The sequence below is a fragment of the Triturus cristatus genome, chromosome 3_2 (assembly GCF_964204655.1).
Source record: "Triturus cristatus chromosome 3_2, aTriCri1.1, whole genome shotgun sequence".
In the NCBI taxonomy this organism is placed as follows: Eukaryota; Metazoa; Chordata; class Amphibia; order Caudata; family Salamandridae; genus Triturus; species Triturus cristatus.
In genome coordinates, this window is record NC_140584.1 from 500,670,592 (window position 1) to 500,686,210 (window position 15,619).

Sequence of the window (15,619 nt, forward strand, 5' to 3'; positions counted from 1 at the left end):
GTTTTGGGTGTATTTACACTTACCTAGTTCTCTTAGGCTGACTCGTGCGCAGGTTGGCCTGCAGCTTGGATTTCTATTCACTCAACTCCCGTATCACATTGCATTTCAATTATGCATGCCTGGGACACATCTCTCCGTTTGTGCGTCGGAGTTAGCTTTCAAACTCTGGCGCGCCCAGAAGAAATTTCGGTGTCCTGGCTTCCATGAGTCTTTTTTCACCTTCCGAGCTGAGCATTATTGTGCCACCACCGCACCATCTAAACTCCAAATGCGAGCACCATGTCTCTGAAAGCGTTGTCACACGGCGATGTGAGGACAATGTCGTCTACCACGAAATCATCCTCGTTGGAGATGGGGCCGACATGCAAGTGCTTGTCCGTCAGTAACGTCAACGGACTTACCCAGTTCCAGAACGGCAAACTGAGCCCGGATGATTCTGCATTTGGGAAAATGATGAGTCCTTCCGCCGCGTCTTCCGGCTACGGCAGTCTTCAGCGCAGAGGCTTCCGGGCTGTCCACATGGTTCGCCCAAGTAGCGCTACCACCCAAGGAGTCGCCGTGATCCAGCTCAGTCGACTTCAAGGAGATCTTGTGCGGAAGAGAAAGGTTGGTGCTTCATTCTGGTTATCATTCAGTTTGTACAGCAATAAGACCCGTGTAGCCTGATTCTGGAAAACTAAAATCAGCGCGCTCACGAGCTCGTGACTTCTGTGCACGAGCACCCTGTGTAATACTCGCTGGTACTTGTCTTTTCTCTCACTTCCTATCCACTTTACTGCCTCTGCTTGCTCTCTCCATATGTTATTTTCACGCCTTCTTTCAGTTTACCATTCACTATATTTAATTCTCTTATTTTCTTGCCTCTTTTTGATACTTTTTAAAACGTCCTTCCTTTGCGTTGTAAAGGGGATATGTGGTATCCTGCTGCTCAGCCAGAATGGCTGCCTGATGGAATGTTAGTGTTTGGAATGTGTGCGTGCGTGAATCAAGTGGATGAAGGGCTGAGCAGCAGGGAAGCTGCTCCTGGTGGGGCTCCTACTTAGACTCTGACTTTACCTCTTTGTATCTAACTTACCACCTCAATTAATCTACGTGGTAAACTACCTGGCTTGGAGCGTCCTTTCATCTATACTACGCCCTGGCGCATACACTGTGTTACTATTCTGACCAGAGGTGCTTGTTAGGTGCATATCAGATTAGTTAATACAAATCCAGATTTAACACCTCACCTCAGTTTATTGGTAATTGGGCAGGGATACCTCTTCATGAAACTTGATAAGAACCGACGGTGATGAAGGTACAGCTCTATACCTCCAAGACTCGTGCTAGCAGAGCGTCTTGTATATTGCATTATTCAGATGTCATTAACTCATCTATTATTTAATGACTTGAGACCTGGTGCGCCTTCCAGGCTCTTCTAAGATGAAAAAAGTCTGCATTATTGACAGATTATAAGTTATGCAGGGCAGAAGCAAAGGTTGTCTGAATATCTAAAGAGAAGGATATTTGGTTTCCATCTAGATTATATAGCAAATTTCTTTACATGCAATACTGAAAATATTACTCTCACCATTAAGTAGCTGTACTAGAAATGAAGATAAACAAGGTCCAGTGGTTGATTAGAAAGACGAGTTCTTAGTACATTTTGGAGCACCAAAAACAAGATGTTATTAACAGTAAGTCAAAACTTATGTGGCGAGAGTAGTTGTTTCCCCATGCTCATCGCCACATCGAAAGCTCTCCAGACTGCAGAACGATTCCTGTAAACCTATCACAGTAATTAAATATAGTTACCTTCTGATAGGTAGTTATATCATTAGCTATAGAATGAGAAGCCTTACTTACACCATGGCTTTTTACTGGCAGTGCAGCAGCCATAGAATTTATTGTGGGTATTAGTAATCCTATATAAGGATTGAGCTGTGAATGCCCAAAGTTTCAAGCACTACAAAACCCTATGCAACAGTTGCTACTGGGTCTAGGGGAAATGTTTTTTTTGTGGCTTTTGGAATAGGGCGACAAACTGGGGAGGCATGGTGAGCAAAAGAACGATGGATTTAAACCAGATCTGTAGACTGGGGGTGAATGTTTGATTTAGTCCGCATTCTATCCATCATTTGTGTGTGTGTTTTGCTTTCTTGCCCTAAGTGCACGAGGTATGCCCAGACATGGGTCCCGGACTCACTGTGCCACTGGATTCAAGCTAGCCTGGCTGATGAGGGGTTATTCCCTGAAACTGGTCCCAGGATACTTGTTTCTGGTCCAGGGAGGACCTGGCTTGGCAGTTCGGGCTGGACTATTCCCATGAGGAGCAGGGGCATGGCTGATTTGCACATGGCTGGGTTTAAACTAGTGTATCACAGTGAGCAAAAGAACAATGTTTGATTTGTTCCGCATTCCGGCCATCATTTGTGGGTCTTTTGGAATATGGGCTGTCATCTATCTTCCAGAACCGTTGACAAAGACCATCTGATAAATGACCTCATAATCGAGTGACAGAAAGTCCCAGGCTCCTTTAAGTGCACCTAAGTAGCATCAAACTTCCTTTAGTTTTGGACTGGATGTTTAGTGCTGTGCTACCCATGAGTGACTTATATTGGACATTTGACTAGTCTTCATAGATTAAACATTTATCTACATTCTGCTTGTCAATGCATCCTGCAACTGGATCTGTCGTCTATTGGAAACCAATGGCGATGCATGAAAGCAAGGCTATAATGCTTCCTTTCTATAAGAACTACATGGATGCCCACTACAACTGGACACTTGAGAGGTGTACAATATCAGCAAATTCTCACCAAAGTGATATCCTACTTCTAACCGATACACCATAAATGAGGATGCAGTATTCTAGCATGTTTTAAAGTAGTTGTGTGGTGTGTACCTCCTCCATTGACTTTTCCTAACTCCTCTTTACTGATCACATCCTTTTACAACTCGGCTTCAGAGATGAAGTTCCAGTTGACTGATGGCTATTAGGTGACTGATGGCATGTGATACCCTTATACTCATCTCATTCAAACCAGTAATAATCTAGTTTCGGGCCACCTTCAATGTAGCTTCATCTATCCTACTGATCTCTTTTGCCTGTAACACATTTGCCCGCTTGCCTTTTAATAGAAAGCTGGATTGCCATTTGATACAAAAATACACTTACACTCTTTCCTCTCTGCCACAGCTTGATATTGACTACTCGGTACCAAGAAAATCCAACCCTACTTCAAGTTCCACCATAATACCGGCTTTGTTATGACGGAGGGGAGTAATACCATACCCAGATTTACATATTCTAAGAATATTTGCAGTTCTGGGTGTGGTATTCCTTGGGGAGTATAAGTAACCAACCTGACCCCCTTTATGTTCTTTTGGAATAGTTCTACTGCACCAATTTGACATGGAATCCGTAATTTTGCAAATTTTTCACGCGAACAAAGCCCTCCACGTTTTAGTCGGAGCTTTTGGCTCTGGAATCCAAAGCAGCATTACCACATTTAGATTAAATGTGGTAATATGGCAGGCCCGTAACAATTTGTTTTTGCAGAAACTTAGGGCCACATTTATCAAAGTGTTGTGTTGCCCTTGCATCACGCTAGGGCAATGCAACACTAAAGTCAGATTTACCAAGCCACGCAAGGCCACCTTGTATTGCCCTGTGGTGCTTGGTAAATATGGAGTAACGCAAGGAAGCGTAAGTCGCTGCTTTGCGTTACTCTGCCCTAGGTAGGTGTTCCATGGGTGGAGCAAGGGTGCTCCCACACATCCACCTATGGATTTGGTGCATTGTCAGATTTACTATGAGTGGTAGACCTGGGAACGCGTCAAAATGCTATGCCTTTCCAAGGAGGGCCTAAAGAGAAGAAATATCTTTATTTATCCTCTTTTTCCTCTTTCTACATGGGCTGCCTTCTGCAACAGACATAGAAAGAGGAAAATACATCAAAGAATTGTTTTGTGCAGGAAAGTGTGCCTTCCTGCACAAAAACAATCCTGCTTAAAACGCAGGCACCCTTGTGTCATAACGCAGGGGTGCTTGCATTGGCACTAGGTAGCCAAAAGTTGTCCAGCGCAAGGAGAGGACAGGAATGCACCATATAATGTTAAATATAGCGCATTCCTGCTCTCTCCCTATCACGCAGCACAGTAAGGTATCTTGCTGCTTTGCTTGAAATACTGATGAATCTGCCTGATGTGTTTTTTAAGAGACTACTCATAATGAGGCCTTGATTTCAGCCCATCTTCACGGCTGGCAACAGGACTGTTGGCTTTGTGCCAGTAGCAGAGTCATATACTAGATCATTATGTTGATGTTTCAGTTGACTCAAGCGCTATCCCCTATACACCTCTTTGATACCACTGACTTTCCTGACCCTTACTAGTATTTCTAACCTTCATCTCCGCACAGTTCTCAAGCCGCCACTTCACAAAATATTTCTATTTCAGCTTCTTGTTCTACCTTCTTGGAATGCCATTTGGTTGAACTTGGTGGACCTCCCTTCTGTTAAAATCACTCTCAAAACTCGCTTTATGAACTGGGACACACCTACTCTGACACGATTAATTCAGTGCATACATACACATGAAGAAACTATCAGAGAGTTATTGGCAACCACAGTAGTTTAAAGTATGCTTTCAGATTCCAGTAGCACAAATCTCAATAATTACCTCTTGGATTTGAGTGACAAAACAGAATACAATAATTCCTTGTTAAAAGTGCTTTTCAATCCAGTTTAAAAGCTTGTGATGTTGTATTAGGACAGCCTTTATCCAGTTTCAAAGCTTGTGATTTTGCAGCCAGTACTTGTTTCGCCCCATATTCAGCAGACAGTCCTGGGGCTTTTTCAAGGCTTAACTGGCTTGTAGTTTGTGCAGAGTCTGAGAGTCACCATGCTTTGGAACGGGATCCTTTAGGGAGGCTGACTTTAACTGACGTAGAAGTTCCTTAAAGTAGGTCTGGGAGGGCCAGTTATGCCTTATTACTATGGTGGTTCTCATTACAGTGAGGCAGTGGATGCTAGTTACGCCAAAATAGGCTATTACTGCATGGTGCTGAGGAGTCAGCGAGTATGGGGTATGTTTTGAAGTGGATTTAGACCACGAAGGAGAAATGGTCCAGAGCTGGCATGGTCATAGGAGGCTGGACGTCAGTGGGATGAAGGCCACAGACCAGAAAGGGGTATGCCCCTCCCGGCCACTTCTGAGTTCCATTGACATTGACATTGAGGTGAATAAACACCTAACTAGAGGAAAGGAAAAATTCAGACAGGTGTACAATTGCGCAAGGGATATGTGGTAAAAAGTCAAAGCTCCAAAGTCTAGTAAAGGTGGCTCAACATTTAATCCTCACATAGTTCATGATGTGAGTGACACTGAGTTGATTAATATCAATGTATATTGTATACAGTGCTCATCATCACCTAAAATTAAGCGCAGCACGCATCTCTAAGTGTTTCTTGGCACTTTTCCACAGTGCTGCAGCGCTGTGGTGATAAGGCATAGGTAAACAGTAAACTACTCTACAGTACTCTGGTTCATTCACTTGCGATCATGGCAGGTCACTAGGGCAGACAATAAAATATAGCGCTCAAAAGATGGAAGAGAAATAGTGTGAGAGAAGAAAAGACACCCGGCTACTGCTAGAGGCAATAAGGAAATATGAAAGAGAAACTCAGGACCAAAGATGTAAATATATGACGCTGGAGGACAGGAAAAGCATACAATCTAACCACTGGTAGAAGTGGGCCGGACCTGAGGGGCACAACATGCCCATACTTTTTTTAATGTTAAAAACAGTTCCCCTTCTTTTTGTGAAAAGACAACCGTCCCGGGTCGGTTAATTCCAAGAGTTTTAATGCTTCTGCTGAAATGTAAGACAGGTAACTGTGAGAAAGTGGCTCTGTATATACTGTTCCCAAATAGGTACAGTTGGTACAGAGTCCACAGTCCCCAGATGTTTGGCAGAGGCTAAAGTTAGATATAACCTTACTCTCTAAAGTGGTAGCTTGGTCGAGCAGTAAGGCAGTATCAGAGGACAGTGTAAAGCACTTGTTGTACACACTCAGTCAGCAAATGGTCTCACACACTCAATAACCGAACTCTAGGCCAATGGTTTATATAAAAAATATATGTTTGTTTTATTTTAGAACCAACAATAGGTATTAAAATATACTTTCGCAGAATGAGATGCTTTAGTCAAATACTTTGCAATAGGCCATTGACTTGTGCAGGTAATGGTTACAGTTTGTTGCAATAGGCAATACAATTTTAAACACAATAATACATTGAGCTCAATGGGAATTTTAAGTTATATGTAATTGATTACTTTCAAGATTACTTTTCTAACTCCAGGACTGGATCCTAGATTCAGTCTTGGGACAGTTCTTGGAAACAAGTGAGTAAAAATTAGTTTTAGTTACTGTTGTGATTTTTAAGTAATATTTTGCTATTTTAAAAGTTGGCACTAAGAAGCTTTTTCTGATCAAATTACCAATGTTATTCTATGGAAGGAAATTCACTTAGCAGTTAAGTGGGGTTATGGTTACTTTTTCTAGGTCAGTGTTGGATCCTAGATCCAGCACTAGTGTACCCACCTGTAAGCAGTTGAGAAACTGTGTTTAAGTTATACAGGCGATTTTTAAGGAATATTTATAAGTTTGCAACATCGACAGAAGAAATTTCATAGAAAAACAGTCAATGGTTCCCTATGGAAGAAAATTCAAGTTACAGGTAAAGTATGTTCTCGTTACTTTTATAATCCAGTGCTGGGCTCCTAGGCTCAGTACTGGAACATCTATCTAAAACAGGTAAGTAATTACGTTTTCACAGTTGGTACGATTTTTAAAGAATATTTGAAGTTTGCAAAAATCGACAGAAGAAATTTCACAGAAAAACAGTCAATGGTTTTCTATGGAAGAAAATTGGGTTACTGGTAAGTACGGTTGTGAATATTTTTCAGGGTCAGTGCTGGGCACCAATATCCAGCACTGGGATCTCTCCTAAAAGCAGGTGAGTATTTCTGTTTTCGTTACTCAGCTGATTTTTGGTGAACATTTTAAGTTTTAGAAACTCCACACTTAAGAAGAAATTTCAGAAGAAACCAGTCAATGTTACCCTATGGAGAAAATTGAGTTATCGGCTTTTGGGTAATTACTCGACTGGCAGAGTTAAGGTTCTGGGCACAGACTCAGGGGTCTCCCAGGGTCAGGTAGGTACAGTTGTTACACCCTCAGCGGCGCAGGGGCAGCCGGGTGCAGAGTGTGTTAGGCCCAATGTTATCCTAGGGGAGGCAGGGGGGCCTTGGTTGGTGGCTGCTGACTAGCAGGCCACGCGGCTGTGGGAGCTGGGCTCCTGGTCACTTGCTCAGGGCAAATGGGGAAGTAGATAGGTGCAGAGGTTACACTGCCAGGGCCACTCGGGCGGCTGGGTGCAGGGTGCTTTTGAGCCTTCGGGCGCTCAATTGATTTCAATGGGAAAGCTCCTGGTTAGAAAAAGGCTGCAAGCTTGGGGGCGAAGATTCTTCAGGTGCCACCACCACTTCAAGAGGTAAGTTGGATAGTTGGAGAATAGGTAGATACCCAGGAGTTGGGCGCAGGGCGCCTGGTGCAGGGGTGCCTTTTGGTGTCGGGAAATCTTACCCTCTGTTGATCGCGGTTGGGGGGGTTTCTGGTTCTGAGGCTGCAGGCGTCGTCAGGAGCGTCGAGGGAAGTCCTTGGGTGCCGGACTCGGGGTCACAGTCGCCGGGGGGGTCGTCCCCGTGGTCATTGTTCACTCCGGCACAGGCTAGGCTTGGCGGGTGCAGAGTGTGCAGGGTTCGCGGTTCCGGGCTGATGCCAGGGATTAGAAGCTGATTTTGAGCAGAGCCTCTGCTCATGGGAGTCCCAGGTGCTTATAGCTAAAAGGTAGCCAGGTCCTCCGGGATTTGTGAGGCTGCTAGCCACAAGAGGTGCCGGGATGTAGCAGGAGCAGGTTCGAGGGTCGACAGGCCGGTAGGGCTGGGGAAAAGCAGTTGGTGTCTTCCTCTTCTTAGCAGCTGTACGGCAGGTCTTCATTCTTCTTGCTCTTCTTTGTATTTTGGAATCTGGAATCTGAGGAAGGAAGGTTCAGGGTGCCCCTAAATACTAAATTTAGGGGCGTTACAGGTAGGTAAGGGGCAGGGACCACTGGGTCCCTGCCCTGGGTGGGTACACCCCCTATCCTGCCACTCTCCTGTGGGAGGGGGGCAGTGGCCTAGTCCTGATTGGGCAGGGCTCCCCATCTTCAAGATGGCGAGAGCCCGGGGACGTGCTTCAGCTCGCCTCCCCCACCTGAGGGGTGGGGTTGGCAGAGTCTGGCACACCCCTTGTCCTTCCTTGGGGTTTCCAGCCAGTCTTCCCGCCAGAGAGGGGGTTGAGAACTGGTAGGGGCCAGTTGCTGGGTACAGCAAGTGGCCTGGAGAAGCTCACAAAGGCAGAATGCCTTTGAAACTTCCCCTGCCCATCCTGGGGAGGAGATTTCGCACCTCACCCATGATGTGTATTGTTGCAGGCCCAGGAGAGCAGATGGCTCTCTATCCAGGGGTCCAGCAACCTGTCTGCTGTGTGGCAGCCTAGGCAGCCCCTCAGACAAGACGTGGATTGTAGGTTAGGTTCAGGGGGCATCTCTGTCGTGCATCTTACAGTAAATCCCACACTGGCATCAGTGTGGGTTTACTGTGCTGAGAAGTTTGATACCAAACTTCTCAGTCTTCAGTGCAGCCATCATGGTGCTGTGGAGTTCATGTTGACGACCTCCCAGCACCATATACTCTTAATGGCAGCACTGCACTTACAGTTCCCAGGAATGGACCTGGGTACTGTAGGGGCACAGGGCTCATGCACCCGTGCCCACACCTCTGGCATAGGGCACCCAGCTAGAGGGGTGACTGAGGTATGCCAGGGCAGTGTGTGCTGTGGGCATGGCACACAGGGATGTGTGCCATGTTGACTCTTTGTTTTGTTCTGCACCCAGACACTCAGCCTGCAAAGGCAGTGTGTGTGTGTCAGGGTACAGGGTCTCTAAGGGTTGCACAATAAGTGCTGCTGCCCTAGGGGCCTTCTCTAGTCACCAGGCCCTGGGCACCTAGGGTACCATTTGCCAGGGGCTGACAGGTGACCAGAGATGCCAATTGGGTTTTGGCTGTTAGGCAGTTTTTAGGGAAGGAACACAGGCCCTGGGCACCTGATTGGCAGGAGCCCAGGGCACAACAAGGAAAAGTGCATCAGTTATCAGGCAAAAAAGGGAGGGGTTACTGCAACAGAAACCCACTTTCTTACAGTAGCCTCCTATTGTAATTGCATTTATATATATCGCTACTATTCTGATGAGGCATTGAAGTGCTTTTTCTGCGAGTAGTACGCTACTCTAGAACCCATAAAGGATTAGTGGTGAATTAGTATAGTGAAATATGAAAGTAATTTGAGTGGTGGATATGTTAGTCAGTTATTTAGATTGACAAGGATAGTGAAGAGGGAAAAGAGTTTGCATTTATATAGCGCTTGCTACCCCTGATGGGGTATTGAAGCACTTTTTCAGCAAGTAGCACGCTACTCTGGAACCCATAAAGGATTAGTGGTCAATTAGCATAGTGAAATATGAAAGTAATTTGAGTGGTGGATATGTTAGTCAGTTATTTGGCTTGAGAAGGATAGTGGAGGGTTAGAAGAGGGAAAAGGGTTTACATTTATATATTGGTTGTTACCCCTGATGAGGTGTTGAAGTGCTTTTTCAGCAAGTAGCACGGTACTTCGGAACATGTTACGTCACATGTAGCGGCCATTTGGAAACTTGCCTTTCCATCACACACAAATTCCATGCCCTACCATCAGCCATTCTTTAGTACTCACAGCATCCGGTTATGAAGTGCACCGACCATAGAACGCGCTTTTCAGCACTACACCTACGCCACTTCTAATCCTATTCATTTCTTAAAATGAATACTCTGTAAATAATCACCATCGCTTGATGCCTTCCTTCCATGTAAGCTGCATTCTAATGAGAGGTGGGGCATGCAGCAGCTACATGCTGTGCCGGGCGAGCCTATTAGCCTAAGCCTCTCGCTCTTGCATGCGCACGCTCCGGGCTAATACATGCAACTGTGATTGCCGGCGCGTGGTGGTTAACGAGCTGGGCTGGGATTGCTCTTCCAGTGCTAGGTGTCAGTTAGTGAGCAGTTGCAGAATTGTATGTCCATGCAGTACTCTTGGCGGGGTGGCCAACAATACTCCGCCCACTGTGAAACCGAGGGAGGGGCAGGTAGCTAAACAAGCCTCCTTGCCAGTGTGCCAGCTTCCGTGAAAGAAATTTAATTGTGCTCAATTGGTCAATCTACAAATCTAAAGGGTTCTCAGAAGCCAGTATCGACTTTACTTGATGGAATCACTTGAAGCGTCCTGCTGACACATTTATTCTTACTGAGAGGTAGTATAAGGGAGCTATCAGCTAAGCTGTAAAGTGTGTGCTTTTAAAAGACAGTTGCAATAAAATGTGCACTACATACAGTCTGGGTAATACTAAAATCTTTACTTTGGAAGCACTTTTTTTATCTTGAACTTTTTGGCCCATTTTGTAGCAGCCTATCTTTTACTGAGTGTATTGCAAGTTTAAAATGATGACTAACATGTTCACAGAGCTTCCTGTCATAGACTGGGACCTTGTAGCACTAAACATACACAAGTCACTATTCAATTCTTTGGCTTTCTGGTGCAGTGGTTAACTAATAAAGGTTTCATAATGTACGATAGATCTTTTCCCACTGATTACCATAACTTGAATTTAATTTTCATTTAAGCTGTGCCTTATTTAAATGAAGTTACCTGAAGGTGAAAGACCGAAAACAGTTCCAGAATATTTAGTTTTTATCCACACCTTTGACCACGCGCCCACGCACACTCACCCTGCCCCCATTGCACGTAGCATCACTGTTCCCATACGTTTTTAGGTCAAGCCTGGGCAGCACATGCTCTGCGAGGCCGCCAACACTCCGCCCATTTTGTTCATTGGCTTGTGTCATTGTCCACTGTAAACTGTGGCTTTGAATTGCCCAATAGGCTTAGTAGTCCCTCCTTAGTACAGCCTTGTCTCATGTTGTAACCTCCCATGAGGACACCCCCTCAGCCGCGGTCGGTAGTAGGAGTAACTGCAGGGCGGTGACGTGGGGAGGGGGAGGGGCAGGGTGGGGGGTAGTAAACTATGGATTACGGAGGTTTACATATAAATTAGTAAAACGAATTTCGTTGCGTGCACTGCATCCCCAAATGCGATGCAGTGCACGCAACGAAATTCGTTTTATTAATTTATATGTTAACTTACCTGTAAACCTCCGTAATCCATAGTTTACTACCCCCCACCATGCCCCTCCCCCTCCCCACGTCACCGCCCTGCAGTTACTCCTACTACCGACCGCGGCTGCACCCCCTGTTATCCGTGTTGTTACTCGGTAGGCTTTACCGTGTTGTTACTCGGTAGGCTTTAATTACAGCCTCCGAGTACTAGTTTCTCAAATTGCTTTGTCCTGCCTGCAACACCCTCTCTCCTAACGCTTTAAAAAAATGTTCATAGCCCGGGCACCGAACGCATTTGCAATGTAATAGGTCTCACATTTGCGAGAGTTTGAGCTATTGGCATTATAAATGACAATGCCTTTTATTTATCTGTTTTAAAAACAACACATAAATAAAAGCCATTGTCAAAATGCCATTGTTAAAATGCCAATAGCTCAAATGCGAGGCCTATTGCATTGCACATGCTTGTTTTTAATGCACTTCGACTACTGAATCTAACAATAAAAATGTGGCACTGGGAACCATCATTCAGTTATGTGCCCTTGTCCTGAGTTCAGTGTCATGCATTCACTGCTCCCAGTAACAAGATCTCAGTGGGGGTGGCTCGATGAGGACTAGTTTTAATTAGAAGTTATAATGCCTGGCCTGATGCTGGCATCGGCTAACAGACAGAGAGCCCCAGTGAACTGTGGAGAAGAGCATCAGCATTTCTTATTACTAATCACTTCACCCACTCTAATTCCTTTGGCATGGCATCGGGAAAACGCTGCTTTACAATCATGGTTGATTGGCATTTATTTGTATATGTATTTTGCTTATAAGAAAAACGATGGTTACCTCTCTTTCTGCGTGCGGTTATGGGGATGATCAGGAGACGGACTGCAGAGCGCTGGTTGCATCTCAGGGTGGGGCCGGGAGAGATATTTTACCCTTTAATCTTTAAGGTGTGTGGAGGTATTTCTAGCATTATCTACGCAGAGAATGCATAAATTGGTTTATTATTATTTGAAGACATGTGCAAGGACCATTTTTTGCAACTGCCTTCTGGAAGTCAAAATTATTTTAAGTTTTCAGTGGCAGCTGTAATAGTGTTCTGTTGTCAAAAGTTGGTTTTCACTCAAAGCTTCGCATTAAAAAGAGGAAAGAATTTTTTCCTGAATACTCTGGCTAACACAAATAACCTATAGTCCATGCTTAAAAACATGGAAGATATTGTCCTTGGTTCACTTAGGGTTTTACCAGAAAAACACCAGCTGGTTTTTGAGATTCTGGTAGTGCCAGATGGCAGGTCCAGGACAAGCAGTGGTGCAAAATCCCCAGGGCCTTATTTATGAGCCCTTGCGACAGTTTTGCTCTTCCGTTGCGTCACTTTTTGTGATGCATCGGCGGCGTAAAACATGCCTCCTGTTGCGCTCTATTTACATAGTGACGCATCTAAGCAGACGCGTCACTTTGTAAACCCCTGCGCTACATTATACCTGCATCAAATATAATGTATGCAGGGTGGGCGTTCTCACGTAAGTAAGCCTCGTAGAAGTGATGCAGTGAAATCTACCAGATTTCACTGCGCCACTTCTAGGGTGCAAATGCGTCAATATCTTATGCCTGCCTCACAGCAGGCGTAAGACTGATGCAGGCCCTTTCACATGGGGTTTGCCCCATGTGAAAGGACACATTGCTGGAGTTGCGTAATTTTTGTGACACACTCCAGCAATGCGTCACTTTTGCGTCGTGATGGATGCGTCATACAGTAAATATGACGCATCCATCATGTCGCAAGGAGGGCACACTGAGAAGTGACGCATCGCTACTTTCACGCAGCGATGCGTCACTTCTCATAAATGAGGCCCCAGTATTCATGCTTTGCTAGATGTTTAAGCTTAACTATATAAGACTTTAGACGACAGCAAAGTACACAGGAAGTTTTTTCTGCTTGCATTTCTTTTTCTAGGTTTGAAAACGGGTAAAAATCTCATGTAGATTTTCCCAATTACTTTTTACCCCACTTCAGAAATATATGCCATGTTGTTAAAGTGAAAGCCATGTAGCAACCTTGATCACTGTACAGACTACACCCAACACTTTGTAATTTTTCCCCAATCTACTTATTTCTCTGTTTTTCTCACGTGTTTTTTCAAGATATCTCGATTTTTCTCAGAGCGCATCCTACTCTTCTTGTCAACAGCTTTTGCTCCCAAAAAGAAATGAATACACAAATGCCTATCACTATAATCACCATAGTGATGACCTCTGGGCTTTTTTACCAGCCCCTACCGGCACTGGAATGTCACTATTTACGATGTTCCTATGGCGATATGGGCTTCAACTTATTTAAATGGCAGTGTTAAGCCACTTAATGTGGCTTAACGCTGCCTTGTAAATAAGGCACCCTTTCACGCTATACTTAGCGTGAAAGGGTAGGGCAATGGGTGTTGCGGTGGGTGTTGACGCTAGGCAGCTGTAATTAGTGCCAGCACAGGGAGAAACCAAAATCTGCATCGTATTGTTGTAAATACGGTGCAGCCCTGCATTTCAAAAGTGGTGGAGCATGGCATTAAGCCAAGAAGGCAAACGCCGCTAAGCCAAGAAGGCTAACACTGCACTCCGTCACTTTACTTGTAAATTCACCCCTTAATTGGGGGCGGGTGGTGCGCTGTTTCATGCTTTAAGCTATCTTGGGATCCTTGTAGCTATATCATGTCTCCCTCTCACCTCTGATGTCATGCCATGGACATTATACTATGTTGTGCTGCAAAACCTACCAAAATCCACGTCATAAGCAGCTAAGTAAAATGATGCAACTTATAGCTCGGACAACCCTTCTATTAGTCTTATGTGAATGTAGCAAATGTATATTTGTGTCCTGAGGATGTTCTGTTTATTTGGTCCTCAATGCTTAGCCGTCATGCTTTTGCCCAACTACCAATTTGAAGACAATGTTGAAAACATGTCTACGATCCTCACACACCACACCCAGCACCTCCCAATAGACATGGCTACTGGACAAATTTGATTTTGTTGCTGTGTCGTTTTCTTCGTAAAATGGATTTTAAATACTCCCCACATAATCCACAATATGTATGTTTATGCACAATATATAGATCTTTATTAAAATTGTGTTTCTATCTGGAACGGATCCCTTCTTGTCACGATGTTTTCATTTCACTATTTAACACGTTTTCATGTTTGCATCATAGACACTGTTCTTACAGCTACATTTCTTTCAACATGGCCCCTTGACCTTAGAAGTATTACAAATATGGTGCATCTCTCTTAAAAACCGCATGAAGCATCTCTTAGTGAAACACGTACATAATAGATATGAAATGTATTATATGTTATGCAGAGCTATATTATAATAGAAAGTGTACCTGCATAATTGCACCATGTCTTGCCTTTTCTCCATGCCTAATATAGTCAATGCTGCCACATACGTTGGTCCTCCACTTCCACATAATTCTAATGGCTATCGGCCATAATCTCCGAAAGGGTCAAAATTGTAGAGCTTCGCGGCCACATCGGAGGCATGACTCTCTATATACATTTTGCAGTAAAATACAATGTTTCGTACTGCCAACTTTCCCCTATAGACTTACTGCTCTCGAAATACAAATTCAGAGTCATAAAATAGCATACTCCTTCATTTGCATTGAATAGAAAATAAGCCATTTTAAGAATTGTTTATGCTTAGCAACTCGGTGCTTCTTAAATTGTGTTTCCTTTCTGTGGTTTGAAATGCAGAAAATACTGGGACCCCCTTTATACGAGATAATTTTCCAATAGGTCAGGGAGAAAAGGGGAAAATGAAGCCAATCTACCTAATAATACTCCCTCTTGACCTAAACAACAGTTATTTATATATAAACTAGCACACAAAGCACAAAAGTGTATTCTTAATATATATATTTTTTTTATTTTTCGTATTTTTATATTTTCATTTTTTCTGTATAAAAATATAATCAATTTTGAACAGATAAATCAATTTTTCATAAATGAACGTTTTCACTTATACTTTACAGATTGTTCATGTCAATTCGATAAGACAAAGATATTCTTTTGATTCATGACAAAAAAAGGAAAACAAAACCCAGGGAGAAAGAACACTGCACATACAAACTCTTCATTCATGCAGACACATATCAGACATTCCGTACACATATATCTCAGTAGCTTTACCACTTAACACATAATGAGTGGTAAGGTAGTCCTAATAGCCCCCAAAAAAAGGAGCTGCTACAAAAATTTCTTGTAGGATCTACAAGAAGATTTGGTCAACGCGTTTCGGTGGTATAAGCAAACGTGGAAACCACCTTCTTCAGGACCAG

The 15,619-nt window shown here is 44.0% G+C and overlaps 1 protein-coding gene across 1 annotated transcript in view; it reads left to right on the forward strand.

The window, feature by feature from the left end:
* The first annotated feature begins 279 nt into the window (after positions 1-279).
* The window catches only part of LOC146857617 (uncharacterized), a 191,376-nt gene continuing 176,036 nt past the window's right edge, over positions 280-15,619 (forward strand). The window contains exon 1 of the mRNA XM_085646835.1: positions 280-606. Coding sequence (XP_085502961.1) covers positions 280-606 — 327 coding nt within the window. The remainder of the gene's footprint in view (positions 607-15,619) is intronic.